The sequence below is a fragment of the Narcine bancroftii genome, chromosome 3, assembly GCF_036971445.1.
Source record: "Narcine bancroftii isolate sNarBan1 chromosome 3, sNarBan1.hap1, whole genome shotgun sequence".
Lineage (NCBI taxonomy): Eukaryota > Metazoa > Chordata > Chondrichthyes > Torpediniformes > Narcinidae > Narcine > Narcine bancroftii.
In genome coordinates this window covers 125,585,040-125,604,470 of record NC_091471.1, presented here as the reverse complement: position 1 = coordinate 125,604,470, position 19,431 = coordinate 125,585,040, and the positions used below count along the sequence as shown (strand labels likewise).

Sequence of the window (19,431 nt, the reverse complement as noted above, 5' to 3'; positions counted from 1 at the left end):
TATTGCCAAAATTTTCCGAAAGGTCACATGAACATATTAGTGCACTGTAAAAAGCATCCCACTAAAATATCAGTATCTGTCATTCCACTGAAGAGCATGCCTCATAATAGAATAATCCACATTTATAATTCAGGGCTTTTTGATTTGTAATGTGATGTCACAAACTGATCAATTTCCATTACTCATTCCAGAACATATCCAGTGTTTGGCAACACAAAATTACTTATGAGTAGACAATTACCCTATTAAAACAGTCCCATTGATTTAAGGTCAAATAATTAAAAATCTTCACAGAACATACCGACCTGATTATATCAGTACTCTTTTAAGATGCATTCAATGGGCATTGCATGCTATTGTATTGTCAGAGATGTGACCCATAACTGATGACACATTTCACCCCCATTTCAAAGAGATCTTTTCAAAATGGCATTAGTTTGTTGAAACCAACAAAATGCTGTTCTGAAATTCTCAAATGATAAGCAATACCATTAGCATTTTCAACCTTGCACAATCTAATTCTGTCAACACCAGGTTTATTTTCTCATCTCAAATAAGAAAGTAAATATGTTGCTGAAGATAGTAAAACTTTAAAAAGTAACAAGCGATAAATGCCAAGATTGTTTCCTCTCCACAAATTAGCACCCTTGATTACCTTTCTACCTAATAGCATGTTGATCCTGGATAAAACTCAAATTGGTCAACATTACACATCTCAAAACATTCCCCTGGCACCACATCAGATTTTGGGCAATAAATTTGGTTTTCGGGACACAAATGTTATCAAGTCACACTGCCCTGTCATCCTGTCAACCACTAATGTTTATGGGATCACATGCCAATGCAAACAAATATCATTTCCAAACACCATGGGAAAAAAGATTTCATGCATGGAAACAAAACTAGAAAAACAAAATCTCCTTTGGGTGTGAAGCTTGAGCTGATTTTTTTTTTAAGACAAAAAAGTATGAAAAAATCATGTTTTAAAAAAGATAAGAAGCCAAAAGGAAGAAATCCTAAACACAATGGGACAGGCTTTCTGACTTACTAAGTGGAATGCCATGAGATACAAAACTGCAGCATTTCAATCAGGAAAGTAAATAGCAAGGTTTTGAAGAGAGTCTACGTTATAGAAAAGGAGATGCTGAAGCCTTAAAGGTAGATGAAGCTTTAAAGGTAGACGAATCCTTGGGACTTGATCAAAGGTGCCCTGGGATATCATAGGAAGCTAGGGAAGAAATTGCAGAAGCCCTGGCAGAGATATTTGCATCTTTGTTAGCTTTGGGTGAGGTACCAGTACACCAGAAGATGGCTAACGTTGTGTCTATTAAAAAAATGACTGCAAGAACAAACCAAAGAATCATTTGGCTGAACAGCTTATGTGAAGGGACGCAGGACAAAATGGCGAGTCTCTGTCTGCCTTACAGTAGACAAAAATAAAGAATTTCATGTATGTTGCATTTTAAATTCAGTATTAGCGACAATAATGGAACCTTTACAGCAGTGATTCGCAACCTTTTTCCACTCACATACCACTTTAACTAATCTCTATGCCATTGGTGCTCTGTGATTAGTAAGGGATTACTTAAGGTGGTAGGTGAGTGGGAAGGTTTAGAATCACTGCTCAAGATCCAATTGTTACTGAAATATTTTGGTTTTCAAACTTTTTCCTTTCCACTCACCTACCATGTTAAGCAATCCCTTACTAATCACAGAGCACCTATGGCATAGGGAATACTTAAAAGTAGTATGTGAGTGGAAAGAAAAAGGTTGAGAACCACTGCTTTACAGACTGTTGCAGGCAAGTTAAAAATCAAGGATCAGATTTATTGTCAGAATACATACATAACATCACATACAAACTGGAGATTCTGTTTCCTGCAGGCATGGTAGAATTTCTATTTATCGGTAGTGCAAAAAACTATACTAAAAAATATACAAGAGAAATGAAAAACATAAATAAAGTGCAAAGTAAGAGTTCTTCAATAAGGCTCTGATTGTTGTATAGGAGCCTGATGGTGGAGGGGTAGCAGCTGCTCCTGAAGCTGGTGGTACGAGTCATGACATCTACTCTTCTTTCCTGATGGCAGCACAGTGTGGATCCTTAATAATTGCTGCTGCTCTCTAATGGCAGTGTTTAATGTAGATTTTCTCGAAGCTGGGGAGAGTTTTTCCTGTGATGTACTGCATTGTGTCCACTACAGTTTGCAGGGCTTTCTGCTCAGCGATAATGGAGACCCCATAACAGGCCATGATGCAGCCAACAAGCACACTATCCACAACAATTTTGCAGATGTTTGTCCTGGTTTCGGTTGTCAAACTTCAGCAAACTCCTGAGGAAGTAGAGGCAGTGACGCGTTTTCTTCATGATGACGTGTGTCAAGTCCAGAAATGGTCCTCTGGGATAGTAACTCACAGGAATTTAAATTTGCTCATCCTTTCTACCTCTGATCCCACAATGATCACTGGATTGTATACCTCTGGTTTTCCCTTCTGCAAGTTCACAATCAACTCCTTGCTTTTGGTGACAATGAATATGAGGCTGTTGTTAGACCATTCAGCCAAGTTTTCAGCCTCCCTCATGTATGCTGATTCATGGCCCTCTTTTTATACAACCCACTACCATGGTGTTGTCAGCAAATTTGTCAATGGTGGTGTCATACTGCGCCTGTCATTGGTGCAAATTAAGTACGTAGCCCTGTGGTGCTCCAATGCTTATGGAGACATATTTAACAATCTTCACTGATTGAGGTCTGGAGGTGAGAAAATGAGGAGAGTACTGAGGCCCAGGTCTTGGGAGTTTGCTGATCAATTTCAAGGGGATGATGTTGTTGAATGCCAAACTATAGTCAATGAAGATGTATGCATCTTTGATGTCCAGGTGTTCCAGGACTTTTTATGAAGTCAGTAAGATGGCATCTGCCGTAAATTTATTGCTGTAGGAGGCAAATTGGAATGGATCCATGCCGTTAATCAGACAGGAGCTGATATACATCAACGCCAGCCTCTCCAAACATTTATTCACTGTGGATGTGAGCACTTGGTTGGTAGTCATTTAGGCAGGTTACCACACTCTTCCAGGGTACCAGTATATGATTGAGGCCTTTAGTACCACACCCTACCAGAGTGAGATGTTGAATAGATTGGCCATCACAGGTTTTTAGTACTTGGCCGGGTACTCCGTCCAGATGCTTTCCTTGGATTCACTCTCCTGAAGTCAGTACGTTGTCTTCAGATACTGACAGTAAAGGATCATCAGGGAACTTGGGGATGCACAGTGGTTTCTCCTTGTTCTGGTGGTCAAAAATCAGCATAGAAGGCATTTAATTAATCTGGGAGTGAAGTTTTGCTGTCTCCTCCTGAAGCAGATTTGATTTTGTAGCAGGTTATGTCATTTAGGCCTTGCCACTGCTGTCCTGTATCCTTCTGGATTCCATTCTTGTCTGGGATCTCCATTTCATCCAGGAGATGGCTTTTCCTAAGTCATATCTGCTCCTTGTGTAGTGTTCTGGATCGCTGGAATGCCTGTGATCTGGGTCTCAGCAAGGACTGGATTTCATTGGTTATCCAGGGCTTTTGGTTGGAGAAACCCCTGAATTATTTGAAGGGAACACACTTGTCCACAGCTGTTTTGATAAAGTGTGTCATGGCCCTGGTGTAATCTATCAGATCCTTAGCTGAGTTCTTGAACACTGCCTAATCCACCAACTCAAGTCCTGTAACTTCTTCAGCCTCCTGCGATCACTTTCTGACTGTTCTGATCTCTGGAGCCTCCCTTTTTTTTAGGCTCTGTCATTATGCAGGCAGAAGGAGCACCAACTTGCCAACACGTAGTCTCGGGAAAGAGAAACTGGATACATTAGGAAAGGCAAGGATCGATCAGAGATAGCCAACATGGATTTAGGAGTAGGAAATACTGTCTCATGTATTTGACATTATTTTGAAGAGGCGATCAAGAAGATTGATGAAGGAAGGGCACAAGCCATCAGCAATACAAACTTTAGCAAGACGTTTGATGAAGTCCTGCATGGTAAGCTGGTCTGTACGGAAGGGTACAACAGATGGCATCTAGGCTCCCCTGGCCAAATGGACACAGACTTGGCTTGATGGTAGGAGACAGTGGTTGGCAGTGGAGACTGTAACTCAGATTGGTGCCCTATGACCAGTGGTGTGCTGTAGGGATTAATGTTGGGCCCACTGCAGTTTATCATCTATTTCAACAATTTAGATGACAAATAGTTAGTATGGAGAGTAAGTTAGTGGATGACAAGAAAATTGGTGGTATAGTGAACAGTGAAGGCATCTGAGATTACAGGGCCAAAAAAATAGCAGATGGAATTTAATTCTGACAAGTGTGAAGTGTTTCACTTTGGTAGGTTAGACCAGCGCTGAAAATGCAGTAAATGGTAGAGCGCTGGACACAGATGAAGGTGGTGACATGGGTCACAGGTGGTGAAGTGGTTTGGCATGCTTGCTGTCAATTAGTGCACTGAACATCATATTACAATGGTACAGGACATTGATGAGATATCACTTCAAGTATTCAGTACAGTTTTGATTACCAAGCTAGAAAAAAAAAAGATATTGTTAAGCTGTAAAGGATTCAGAATAGATTCATGAGAATATTACTAGGACAGGTAGGCTCGAATTGCAAGGAGAGGCTGGATAGGGTGATACTCAGCTCTCTGGAGTGTAACAGGCTAGGGGGGGGGGGGGTTTACCACACACACACACACACACCCCTAACCCCCAAACAGTTGGGGAGTCTAAAATTAGAAGGCACAGATTTGAGGTAGGAGAAACAGATTTGAAACGGGTGCATGGTATGCGGAACACACTATCAACAAAAGCACTAAAGGCTGGGGCATTTGTAACTTTTGAAAGGCATTTGGATGGATACATGGACAAATACATGGACATACAGGCAAATATGACTAGCTTAGACAGCATGGACAACTTGAACTTAAGGGCATTTTCATGCTGCAGAACACCGAGGACTCGTTTTCATCATGCAATTAAAAGTTATTGGGGAAAAAAACTAGCGGCATGGTGCATTATTAACATATAATGATACTTTCATTTTCTATAAATGTAGCATTTCCAACATTTTCCTTAATTTTTAGCAATCTGTCACTTATTTATGAAGGCAAAGGAAGAAAAACCCAACACCCAACCCCAACCAACCAATTTTCCCTTGCAACCGCTGCAATCGTGTCTGCCTGTCCCGCATCGGACTTGTCAGCCACAAACGAGCCTGCAGCTGACGTGGACTTTTTACCCCCTCCATAAATCTTCGTCCGCGAAGCCAAGCCAAAGAGAATTTACTGGAACTTTGATACAAATTCAAGAGACTAAACTAAGAAATACAATTTCCTCAAAAAATTAGGAGATAAAATTTCTTAAGAATCTGTTTAAAATGATCTATGTAAAGAAAACCAGCTATTCTCAGTGGGGGGCCTCTGCCCCCATCTGGAAGCCACAGCACATTAAAGTGAAAGCCCCGTTTTATTTTCACCTCATGCAACATTAATTTTTTTAATGCAGTTGGTTGGTGAGAAGTATGAAAGAAAACAAAACATGACTGCTTCACAGGTAAGGCAGGCACACACTGCGCAGAGTCCTAAGGAAGCCATAGCCAAAAAAGGTTGAGAATGACCGAATTAGATCATACACTTTGATGATACATGCAAAACTGGAGTGTTTGGAACTTCCCCCTTGCTGTTCCCCTAGTGCAACGATTGTTAACAAAATGAATGACAACAACGGAAAGAGAGAAAAGTCACCTGTGAATAATGGGTTGGGGGCATTTGAGACTGCAGACCAGTCTTAAAGCTTCTCACAGCTACACAAACATCTTAAATTTCACCACCAACTTGGATTATCGAAACTCTTAATCTGGTGAAATATTAGGATACTCACAATTTAAATTTGTATATCAATTCAAAGCTCTCAGACGGCAGATGAATAAATATCAAGGTTGAACATGGGAATATTATTTTCCTTTAAAAATAATAGGGCATGCAGTTACTACAGGCACACAATCCTTAATCTAGACATCTAAAATCTGGAAAGCTCCAATAACTGGCATTTTTTTCCCCCTGGTACTGGTTCAGCAGAGGGTGGGGGGGGGGGGGGAGAGAAGAGAGAGAGAGAGAAAGTGAGAGAGATGGCAGCGCAACTCAGGTGGGCGAGGGGGAGAGAGACGCCAGCGCGAGAGGAAAGGAGTGGATATGGCAGCACAATTTGGGTGGGCTTAAATCTGGGGCAGCTTGCTTTTGTTCTGAAATCCAGAAAAATCCAAAATTTGGAACACACTGTCCCCCAAGGGTTCCAGATAAAGGATTGTGTACCTGTACTTCATTTAGGCATTTGAGACTGGGATCAAGAAACTCAAGAGTTAAATGATCTTTGTAAGTCTCAGAAGGCTGTTGAGAACAAGGCAGAGACCCACAAAATTTCAGCTGCTGGGATTTCTGCATAACAAGTGACTGCCATATTCAACCAAAATCTTAGAAAACACCCAAGCTTGAGAATCGGCTCACTCATTTTCCTTCTATATTTGCTGGTATCATCCACTTCTTCAACATTTTTTCTGCCTTTCAGTTTAATTCCACGCTTATTGATCTGTAACACTTTGATTTAGTTTCCTTTGACTCACTCCTATTCCTGTATTTTTTTGTTAATTTTTCTGATTACCCCTTTATTCATAACCCCCTTTTAAAGTGCCCTGTGAAAACCTCCAAGAGTAATCCACTTCTACTACACTTGACAAATAAACACATTGGCACATTACTTTAATTTGTACTCTCAGATTTAAAGCTGAAAATAAACGAGTATGTCATTCACAAACAAAGATCAGCAATAATTTTTACTGTACCTGCATAAAGTATCCAGAAACCAATGCCTTTCTTATGTTTATGTAATAATCTCGACTTGTGAATTCTGTACTCCTCCGAGGCAGGTTGAACCTGTCCATGATTCGTGACAGCTGTTGACGTACATTGTCAGCAGACATCAAGGATCTGTAGTTAATAAAGTTGTCATAGCACCACTGAACCGACTCATGATCTAGAAGTAAAAAGTGCATCAGGGTTAGTTTAAAAAAAAAATTTTTTTAAATAATTTGAATACATCTCTACAATAAAAAAAGATAATTTTATTGAAATGTCCCCACCAATGTAAAATTTGAGAGCCCATCCTGAATCTCAGTCCTGAAGACTATTTGATGATGTGAGGCATCAAGTAGAAAAGTATCTGATTCAAAAGAATCTGTTTTGGTCGCCTTCAGGCTGTTCTGACATCAGTTTTCAAAATGGCGTATTTACCAAATACAAAACACCCATTCAGTTAGAACGGTATAGGAGTGAGTACAACCCATGACATTGAATGGAAAAACTAGACACATTTATACACTGCTAATAATGACATCACATGCAATTCGAACAACAATTTTAGATTGTCTGACAGCAGCTGCAATATCCACCAGAAATAGTTTTAAAAAATTAACATTCTAGAATGTTCCCAACCCTTTGGAAGCCTTTCAAACTGTAAACCATTGGAAGCAACATGACTGCCACATTTAGCCCATTCTTGTTGTCACTACATTACATATTAAATTAAATATTATTTATTACATATATTAATTACAGCACATCTTTATTGAAATGTCGGTAAAGTCAATGAAAGGAATAATATTACTCAGAATTTAAAGCCACTGTTCTAGCTACTTTAATTTTGGCAGTTGATGCCTATTTCACTATGCCACCTGCATAATTTGTATTATCATATATTTTGGTGTACAAGTTGACCCCCCCCCCCCCCCGCCCCGTCCTATTTTCAGCCTCATTTTAAGGGTTTTATGGTATATCTGACATACAAGTTGACTCCGATTTTCGGGATGCTTGAGTTGCCTGTTGACCAGCGTATAAGTCGGCCCCCAAAGATCACGATGCCTGAGATGGGTCATTGAGCAGTGTATATGTCAACTCCCAAAGATCACGTGGATTGATCTGCTGGGCATTGCCTGGAGGTAATTACTATCATGGAGGGTCCATCAACACAATGCACCTCACAACCAAAGCATGAAGCAGTTTAAAATTGACAATATAACAATGGCCAAGAAAGCCAACTGTGCTGCCACAAGAAAACGATGTATATGAGAAGCTGGTAAGAGGTTGGAGGAAGAAAGAAGAAACTAACTTTAAGAAAATATATCAAAAAGGAAATGTTCTTTGAGAAAAGGAATAATTTGTTGGCCAGAATTGGAAAATCATGTCGCAGAATGGGTAGTGAACAGGGGCAAGATTGCTGCAGTCACCAAAAATAAAATAAAACATTTGCACTGCAGTGGGCAAAATCTCACCCAGACCTCAGCAAAGATTTTGAGGCTACAGTAGGCTTTGAACAAGAAAAATCTGGTATTACAACAAAAAACAAAAGTTGCTCAGAAAGTAGCAAAAGATCATGATCATAAGTTTTCACCAGTTTAATTATACATAACTGGCAGAAACACAAGTTTGCAGTGGCAAATATCGTAAACATGAATGAAACACCCATGACTTTTGACATGATAGGCAATAGAACAGTAGAATGGAAAGGTGTTAAAGCTGTGCAAACCAGAATTATAGGCCATGAAAGGACCAGGTTTTCTGTGATGCTATCGTGCATGACTGACGGGACGAAGACCTATGGCAATCTTCAAATGCAAAATTAATCCTAAAATAGAATTCCCTGCGAGCATTTTTATGAAAAATGATAAATGGATGAAAATGGTGCAAAACTATGGATAGACAATGTGTGGAACAAGTGGCCAGGTGATTTATGCAAAGAACAGTTTGCTGGTCTGGGATATGCTTTGTAGCCACTTAAATGAGAAGACTAAAAGTAGATTAGCACTACATAATACTTATCCTGGATGGTTTGACATCTATATTGCAACCTCTCAATGTCTGCTTGAACAAGCCATTCAAAGACCGTGTGAGTGAGGAATGTCTAGTCTAGTGCAGAAAAGTCATTTAGAAAAGGCAGGCAATGTGTGCTGCATCACTTGATGTGCGGTGTGACTTCCTGCTCAAGGCATGGGACCAAGTTAAAGTAAAAACTAATAAAATTGTTCAAAAAGTGCAGTATCTCTTGTGCAATTGATACTGAAAATAATTTGTTATGGGACACTGATGATGAAGTGGAAACCACCTCATCAGATGCAGACTGGGACCCAAATGATAACTGTTTAATCAGTGAGAGGATGGATGTGCTTGCCACCATCTTTGCTTCAGATGATGATAGTGAGAGGGATTTTGAAGGGTTCTAATTGTGTTATTTTCAATAAAAATCTCCACAGCATGTCCAATTAATTAATACCTACTTGTGAAGTCCTTATAAGCATTCTTCAAAGTTTTTGCAAAGGCACCCAGAACCTGGCCTGCCTGGCTTGAGCAGAACTCTTGGCATTTTGAGTGACATCTGTTTTGAAGATTTTTAACTGTGTGTGACCTACACTAAAAAAAACCTGCCACAATTTATCTCTTTTAAAAAATATCTATCTATAATATAAAATATAATCTGGCCAACCAACTCAGCAGAACCTTCCTGAATGGTAGAAATGAATACTGCACAGCACTCAAACCATCAGAAAGCTTACAGTGTCTCAATACTTGTTAGCCCAACCACTTAAAAATTTGCTTTAAAAGATTCCAAATCACTGTCATGTCTATTTATTGCCCACCTTCCATTTCAAGATTAGACAGTCAGAGACTGCAGGTAAGGATCCTTTGTTAATTCATGGATATTCATAGGAAGAAAGTTGTTTTATTGTGTTCCTATGCAGTTATTTTTATCTGGGGCACAAATATAATAAACATTAAAGGTCTAAATGAAAATCAAAACTCTAAAAGCATGAATTACAAATAGGTTGCACTGAACTGAACAGGTGATCATTGAGCAATTCAAATGCTAATGAACTATGAAATACAAGTGAACATAGCTGAATGCTAAATAAAACAAGGATTTAATCATAGATTGCTGAATGTCCTCAAATATGCAGGAAGACAAAATGGTTAACTTATGCGCACTTTCATCCTTGTGCATTTTATATGTTAAAGACATTATCTTTCAAACTTGTGTTGATATGCAACATCACCTACTTATTACCCAGAGGTAGGACCTGTTAACAGAATTGCATCTGATAGGAGCCCAATACACATTGGATTTGGACTGGATGGATATATTAATAAAGCTTTGGTTTGAATTGGGATAGAGTTGGGCTGTGCCATCTCAGCATTTCATCCAGTCCAGCATAATTCATTTGCTTAGTTGTTCCTACTATTTTGATCATTTTTGTTGCTTCTATCTGTGTGTGACCTACACTAAAAAATAAACCTGACACAATTTATCTCTTTTAAAAAATGGCATGTGTTAGCTCAGCTATTTCAAGCAATGATCTGGTTGGGCCACCAATTTGATCAGTTTGAAACTGTGGCTGGATCAATACTGGCCAATTTTTAACTTGTACATCTGTGCAGATGTTAAGAGTGTTACTTCATCTAGACCAGTGGTTTTCAACCTTTTTCTTTCCACTCACATACCACTTTGCTGGTGTAATCCCTCACTAATCTGAGCATCTATGGCATAGGGACCAGCACATGCTCTGTTCTCACTGATGCCATCAGGAAAAATATCAGTGTCACAAAACCCGCATCACTAGGTTCAGGAACAGCTGCTACCCCTCCAACATCAGACTCCTCAACAACAAATTTAGAGACTCATTCAAGGATTCTTACTTGTGCACTTGGTTGATTTTTTTTAAAATTCCCTCTGTATTACACAGCCAGTTTGTTTACATTTGTTATCTGTTTACAGTTCTTTACTTGTTGTGCAAGTTTTTTTTGCACTATCAGTAAGTGGAACTTCTGTCTCGCCTGCAGGAAAAAGAATCTCGCGGTTGTGTGTGATGTCATGTATGTACTGACAATAAATCTAAAAATTGAATTAAAATAACATGCAACATTTACAGCATTTGAAAAGATAGGATGCAGTTTAATATGCAACAACCAGTTTATTCTAAGGAGTGCAAAAGTTTCTGTGATCATTCTGCAAGGGATGGAAATGGCAACATTTGCTTTTTCTAATAGATGAATGAAATTAGGCATACTGCTGACAAGACCAACAGTTGTTACTGATCTTACTTACTCGGATTGAATGTCTTACTGAGCCTTTGCAGAAGTCAGTTAAATATCAATTTTATTGCTGGGGACTTGGTGATGCACGGAGGCTATATTGGGTAAGATGGCAGATGCATGTTAAAACTAAAGTCTGGGTGGGTCCCTTAGGAGCATAGAGTATATACTTTAAATGTATAGTTTATTTCTTTTAGAGGTTAATTCTACCTGCATGTTTCACCCCTCACATCATTGCTTACTCCTTTGTGATGAAAGGCATTGATTGGAAATGTTAACCCTGCTCTGTCTCCCTACTGCATGAACTCCAGAAATTTGCTCATGTAATACATTTCAGGGACACTTTCAGCACATAGATTTGAAAAAAATAATTAATCCAGATTAGCCTCTCAACTAATATAGACAACATTACATGAAATAATAATTTCAAAATATGTTTTTCAAATCATGTTGTACTACAATATCAATGGTGAAAGTTAGACCCTGAAGCAACACTAATCCATGTCAAAGAAAAAAAATGTACAACGTTACACTATGCTGGTGTTAAAATAAAATTGATGGGCAATAAATCAGCTCAAATTTTAAAAAATGCTATCTTTAATTTACCCATTTATGAAACAGAAATGAGTACATATTAAATGTTGCTGAAATGGAGAAAAATCACAAGATTACTTTTCTGAAGAATGACTTTCTATACAAGTATCTTACTCAGATATCTGTTTTTGGGTATCAACTATCTCACTACATTTATTAAGTACTTGGTTGATGGAATTGCAAGCCACAAATTCAAGTGTACCAATAACAATGATAAATGGTGTGGTAAACAGTGCAGATGAAAGTATGGAAATTGAAAGATATTAATAGAATTAAACAAATGAACAAAATTTCAGCAAATGTAGCAAGATGAAAAGACATCTACTTTGAACCAAAAAAAGTCACGTATTATTTAAATACAAAATCTGATGACAACTGTATTCAAGGAAGGTCTTGGATGACATTAAAATAGATAAACTGCCCACACTAGGGGATTTATAGATGAACTCGTAATTTTTTTGGGTCTACTGGATGATATTCCTGCTACACCCCAACATACTTATTCACTTTAAGATGTTACACAATGAGGTGATAAATTATTCCCTGGAAATGACCAAGAATACAATAGTAGAATTTCAAATTCTATTGGAGGCCAAGAAACCTGGGTCTGAAACATGAATCCTTAACTTGTTACAATAGTAAAAAGATTGAATTGGCAAAAGTGGACAAGTAAATAGATTAAAGGGCAAAATTGTACATCAACAGTAACAGGTATTTCAGGAGATACAGCCTGTATTAATTGATTATGAAATGATCAGATAACACTGTGACCTCAGGATTTGAGTGCTCAGCCAGTAGATTTCTGAACCATTAAATATTATTCTTATTAATAACTCAGCATTTTTTAAAAAATTCTAATATTCGTGTTTTACAGCAGTATAATACATTTTCCAAGAATTCAAACTACCAGATACAGGAAAACTGGAGTTTCCTCCAACTTCATTAATTCCAAAGGCATATTCTGGTGAAAAAGGAACCTTCAATGAGAAGGATACACCACCCATCACTTATTAAGAATGTCGGAGTGAAAGAATGTTGCACAGATGAGAAGGAGGCTTTAAGAAATCACCAGAGATAGAAAAAAAAGGAAGATAAAGTACAAGAATAAATTAGCTCATAACAAAAAGGTAAACGGTAAAAACCAATAGGGATTTAAAAGGAAAACAATAGATATACCACACATTGGTTCCCTATGACAAGAATGGCGAATTAATATTGGAAAACAGAAAGACTACATAATTTACTTTAATTTAGCCTTTACAAATCATGTATAACATTCCAATGAGCGATTATTAAAGAACTACAGGGAAGATTGAACTTAAAACAATCTTTAATCACTGGGGGAAAAATGTACCAGATAGTCTAATGGGGTTTAAAGACCAATCATCCACCAAAACAGAGAAAATTGGAAATATAAAAACAAAGGAGAAAGTATAGTGCAGTTAGTCTGGCATTCGAATTCATAATAAGGAAAGAGACATCAAGACATTTAGAAAAGTAGAAGACAATCAAGCAGAGTCAACATGGTTTTATGAAATGGTAATAGCGTTTGATAAATTTGCTAGATTTCATTGGGGATATAACAAAGCGGATAAACGAGAACCAATGACCGTGTATTTAGAAATCCTAAAGGGATCTGATAAGAATCCACAAAAAGTGTTATTGCGTAGGAATGTAAGGCAATAGGGTAATACATTTGTATGGATAAGGATCATCAGAAAATTGGGATAAAATAGAACATTCTAAAATTGACCATCAGTAACTAGTGCAGTGTTACATAAACCAATGAAGATGTTTCAATTATTTATTACTTCTATTGATAACTTGGTGGTAGGGATCAAGTATACTGTAATCAAGTTTGATGAAGATACAAAGACTGTTGGTTTGGAGGACAAGGGATGAGGATAAACTGAATGAATAGGAAAGTGGTTGATAAGAGTAAAACATGGAAAAATTTGAGCTTATCCACTTGGGAACAATGAAAAAGCAGATAATTACTTTAAATGCTCGACCTGGGGGTTCTGCTACATGAAAAAAAATGGCATGCAAATATAGCAAGAAATTAGGAATGCAAAATGATTTGTTCTTTGTTGCAAGTATAAAGTTTAGAAGTGGGAAAAGTTCTGGTGCAACTTTACTTAAGTGCTAGCAAGATCATATCCAGAGTATTGGCATCCATGTTTGAGGAAGCATATTGTTGAACTTGAGACAATAAATTGATTCCTGGGATGAAGGGGGATGAAAAAAGATGGTGCAGGTTCAGCATAACACATTATGCTGACAAACTTTGAGGTCATCTTATGGTAACAAAAATTCTGAGGGAGACTAACAAGGTGAATGGTGATATACATTTCCCGAAAATGGAAATTAAAATGGATGGGTGGGGGAAGGGTATGAAAGTGTGACAGAATAAAGGGCTTACTAATTTAAAAAGGAATGGCAAAGGAATTTTCTTCAAGGGCTGTGAATTCTCTACCAAGAGCTGCAGAGATAAATTGAATAAATATATTCAAGACGAAGATTTAAACTACAAGTTTAAGAATAGGCAAGCAAGAAAGTAACAGAGGCTATGATTAGATCAGCCACAAATTTGTTGAATGGTGGAGCAGGCTTGAGGAAACAAATGGCATACTCTTATTCCTTATGCTCCATATATGCTTTTAATGAATGATACTTGGGTTGCAAGGATTAAAGAAAGTGTGGAAAAACTAGTATTGTATTCCTGGAACTTATTCAAGATTCAGTTTATTATCATAGTAATAAAAGTGTTATATTACACAAAATTTCTTTTTCCCTGCTACAAGGAAGACAAATTTGCCGCCAGCAGGAATTGCCTAAGTGCCTCTCACAGTGAGAGAGACAGAGAGAAGCAAAAGAGGGCCCCTTCCTCTCCCCCCCTCCTCAATTCACCGAATGTCCATGGATTCACCTTCAGCACTTCTGCAGCCACAAAGAGTCCAGTCCAAACCACTGGGAACCTGAGTTCCAGATCAAAACCTCCAAAACGGTCAGGAACCCTTTACAGCCCTCAGCATCTCCTTGCATCCCAGTTCCGATACCAGGTACCCTTCTAGCCAGTTTTCCCCGGTCTCCAGCAGTCAACAGCCCAGTGCGAGTCTCCTGACAGCTGTCTCCAGCTTCCACGGGTTCCTTGCCTTGAGTTGTCAGCAACCCGCCACATGCACTGGTGCCTCAGCTACAGAGCCGCTGTAGTCACCATCCCCTCACAAGGTGTCCTCCGCTTCTCACTCTCAGTCAGTGCGTGATCTTCCCATCCTCTGGTGTGCTCCTCCACTCCTCCACTTCTCTGGAGTCTGCAACCCCTTGTGGCTGCTGCTGATTAGTACATGTCACCATTTTGGGCACCGTCTCCAATCACAGGACTTCAACTGAAACCACCGTCGGCTCCCTCAACGGACTGTTCAAAGCCCACGTGGAGCTGACAGCAGTCAACTGGGCGGCAGGACCCCGCGGGAGCGCTGCATCGCCACTCCCCATGGGTCCACAACAGCGGAAGCTGGCAAAGGGAACCCAAATTCTTTTTAAATATCAAGAGGGATTGCAAGGCTGAATAGATAGTGAGAAATTATTTCCTCTGGCTTGGTCGAATAAACAGGGGATTGAGTCTAAAAATAGTCAAGTCTTGTGAGTGTGATGTTTAAGAAACATTTCTGTAAATTGTGATGGGCGGCAGTAAAATGGCATTCTACAAATGAAAATCAACTGATTGACATAAAATTATACAACCATAACAGTACAGAGGACAGCAAATTAGAACACTGAGTTTATGTTGGTTCCAACTAAAGCAATCGAAAACAACCTATTCCCTCACTCTATAGCCATGAAAATTATTCTTGCTCAAATACCTATCCAATTCTGCTTTCCCTACTTTTACAGTTGGTGACTTACAGATATTAATTTCTGGGAATTAACTGTAAATCTGAGGCCAGCAGCCAACCATAGGCACTGAGAAACAAACATTGGTTTGTCAGACCATGAGATTCCAATTAATCTCCTGGTATAGAACATCTATCGCTCTCCTTCTGACAAGTAGGTAGTGACCATAATTCAACAGAGAGAGAAGAAATGCATCCCTGCCTGTATCTAAAAGCAGAATACAAATCTGGTAAAGACAGAGAAATTAAAGTGTGCTGAATAATCCCACAACCCAGTATCATTTAAAACAAATTGAAAAAAGTCGTACAAGCATTCTTAAATGACAATACTGTACACATGCAAGAGACAAGCTCAAACATCTTTAGCCAGGAAAACCAACTCAACTGTGGCCTCCTCCCAATGTTTCTGCCATCACAGCTACCAGCACTGGATTCAGCATTTGTTGGCAGTCTCTGCAACATCCTTGCCTTGCAGGTGAAGGAGCACTCCAAAACTCCCTGAACCTCTAGCTACCTTATTCCCAACATCTGCCCAAAAAGGAAACCTGCCCAAGTGTTTGCAATTCACAAAAAGCAGGAAAAATCCAATGCAGTAAATTGACACCCTCACCTCCCCTAGTACAAACTCAATCATCAACAAAATGATGGAAGGTAACCTTTGGTGATGCTACCAGAGCTTAGTTTAGATTCTGTCTGGACACTACCACTACCAACCTCGAGAATTAATTACACCAGGGCTTTCCTACTTTTTAAGCTCACAGAACTCTTTTGGGGAGTACTTGGAAATCAATTACAGCTTAAAAGACCTGGTATATACACAAGCATCGTAAGAAAGTAAATAAATTCACTATTCTCCACTTTAAAATAATTTGCAGCTGTTAATTGACAGGCGAGTAGGCGGGAGTCTACAATGGGATGGCACCTTCATCCGGTGATGATTGGCTGCACACGGTCAAGCAAGCCACTAGTTAACAGGCAAGGATGGGGACAACTCCCACTGATGGGCTGCAAGGCGGTGGTTATGTCACCCTCCATTACCAGTTGATTTGACAAGCATTGAATCCACAGGAGTAAGCTTTCTTGCCTTTTGTTTTGGCACCCCATTGCACTGCCTTTCTGACATTTCCTACTTTAAAAAAAACAAAGCTTAACAGAGGCCTGAGCAACTGGTCTTCACTTTCGCCTGGGCACGTCACTGTGTCTGCACTCAATAATGAATGCCCAGACTTTAGGTTACTCTATATCTCTGCCTCTGAAGTAATATTGCTCAATATTTTTCTTTTCATCTGTACTAACTCTGCAGTATGATAGTTATGCTCTTTTCTTTATAAAACATTGTTTTATTCTTTATTTTGATTCTTCCTACAGGGACATTTTGAAAGGAGACATGTTCTCCGCAGCTGATTGTTGAACTTGAATCAATTGATGACGTAATTCATTCCCTCGGCAATGCTAACATTCCACTCTCTGATGCTGTTGGTTAGTTCTCTGCAGTCCACTCCACTCAATCTGCCACACAAGATTAATGTCGTCCTCTCATTCCCCGGTTTGATCAAGTGCCATTAACATGCAACATTAACACTATTTTTTGTTCCATAGTTTCAGCCTGGCATGCAGCATGCTGACTCTATCGAGCTCTTTCTGCATATTTTGTTTTATTTTTCTAGAGACTTGTGGACAACCAACTGAGTCCTTTGCACCCATTTTCACCCACAGAACACATATCAATGTCTTAGTCAGATCTTCATCCAGACTTGGTCCATACCCCCCACCACCCCGCTCGAGTCTCACCGATGTCACAATAGGCCGCGGCTCAATGATTGGCTGTGCGGTTGGGGAGAAGAGACGTCACAACCCCCCCCCCCCATCATTCTGCCTACTAATTGTTCTGGAACCCCAATGCCAAAACCTTTGACGGACAGGTTAAGACCAGGCATTGATTGGAACAGGAGCAGGTATTATACAATTGAACGGCCAAGGTGAGTATGCCTCCCCCTCCCCCGTAGCTGCCATCTTGTCTCCCCCCCAACCAAATCAAAGAGAGAGATAAGAAGTAATTTAATTCTACTCCCTGTCATTCCTTCTGCAGAACCCAATTTTGCACATTATAGCATTGGTCAAAATATTGACAAGGGCTATTTTCAGCAGAAATCTGGTAAGTTATTAGCCTTATTAGCCAACTCAATTGAAAGGAATTTCAGCTTAAAAAAAATTAAAAGGGTACGTTTTCCCGATGATACAACTACTGATTACTTTAAATAAATGTTTTTAAGAATTCTATATTAAACTTTATTCCTCTGAGTTTGAATTTACCTACTCTTTCTCATGAAAACCAGGAAAGTTAGAGGAATTGCAAAAGCCAATTATCTTCTTTACAATCTCCGGGGCCTGATGGGTTTCTGGTTGAGCTTTATAAATTATTTTGTCAAGAACTTGCTCCACAATTAAGTTTACTATTGAATGAGTCATTTTAAGAAGCAAAGTTACCTCCTTCATTTAGTGAGACTTCAATTTCAGTGATCTTTAAAAAAAAAGGAAGGATCCAGAGGATTGTGCATCCTATAGATCTATCTCCTTTCTTTGATAAGACAAAGATCTTATCAAAGATCTTAGCTCAAAGATTAGAGAAAATTCTGCCTGGAATAATTAACATAGATCAAAGTGGATTGATGAAAAATAGATAGTCTAATTATAACATTCATAGAGTATTGAATATTATACACATTCCTTCCACTCATTCTAACAAATGCATTCTCTCTTTAGATGCTGAAAAGGCATTTGATAGGGTAGAATGGGAATATCTGTTTGCTCCCTTAGCAAAATTTAATTTTGGCCCAGTTTTTATTCAATAGATAAAAAATTTATATGCATGACTAATACTGTAGTTTCAATTCATACTAATTTCTAACTAAGTTTTTAAAAATTATATCGAAGTACGAGACAGGGTTGCCCTCTAAGCCCACTGCTTTTTGATCTAATAGTGGAACTGCTAGCTGTTGCTTTACATTCAAATGAAGATTTTAAGGGGTTATTTAGAGGGACAACACAAGAGTGAATTGTTACCATTGAAGAGCTCTCTTACTTTATACTCTAATTTCCCTTTCAAGACAGTGAAAGAACAATTTAGATATCTAGGTATCATGATAACGAAGAACATTAAAAACCTCTAAAGAAAATTTTGCTGCTTTATTTAATCAAACTAAGATAATATTATCCGGATGGTCACCACTTTCTCCAACTATAACCAGTTTTATTTATTCAGTCAAAATGAGTATCTTACCAAAATTTTTATATTTATTTCAGCCATTACCAATATTTATTCCTAAATCTTTTTTTATATATATTGGAATCATTTATTATGCCATATATACATGGCAAGGGAAGAAAATGCGATTAAATAAAATTCATCTTCAAAATATAAGAAATGACAGAGGTTTGTCATTAACCAATTTTATATTCTATTATTGGGAAATAAATACAAGAAATATGCCATTGTTGTTACAATTTGATAAAATAGATGACCACCCTAACTGGGTTGAAATGGAGTTGAAATCTTAAAAAATACTATTACGTGGGCAGTTTTCAGCTCATCCTTACCTTTTTCTATTTCAAAATTAAGAAAGAATTCAATACTGAGACAGAAACTTAGGTTCAATTCAGGAAATCGTTTTCATTTTTGGGATTTTTGTTCACTAGTCCAAGTCTGACTAATAATTTTTTCCAGCCCTCCATTTTAGATGCAGGTTATAAACAGTGGAATTGGTTAG

At 38.5% G+C, this 19,431-nt stretch overlaps 1 protein-coding gene across 4 annotated transcripts in view; it reads right to left on the bottom strand.

Moving 5' to 3' along the window:
* dhx15 (DEAH (Asp-Glu-Ala-His) box helicase 15) overlaps positions 1-19,431 on the bottom strand; it is a 156,353-nt gene that overhangs the window by 9,668 nt on the left and 127,254 nt on the right. For all 4 annotated transcript variants that reach the window (XM_069925047.1, XM_069925046.1, XM_069925050.1 and 1 more), the window contains one exon: positions 6,878-7,068. In XM_069925047.1, the coding sequence (XP_069781148.1) occupies positions 6,878-7,068 (191 nt within the window). The remainder of the gene's footprint in view (positions 1-6,877; positions 7,069-19,431) is intronic.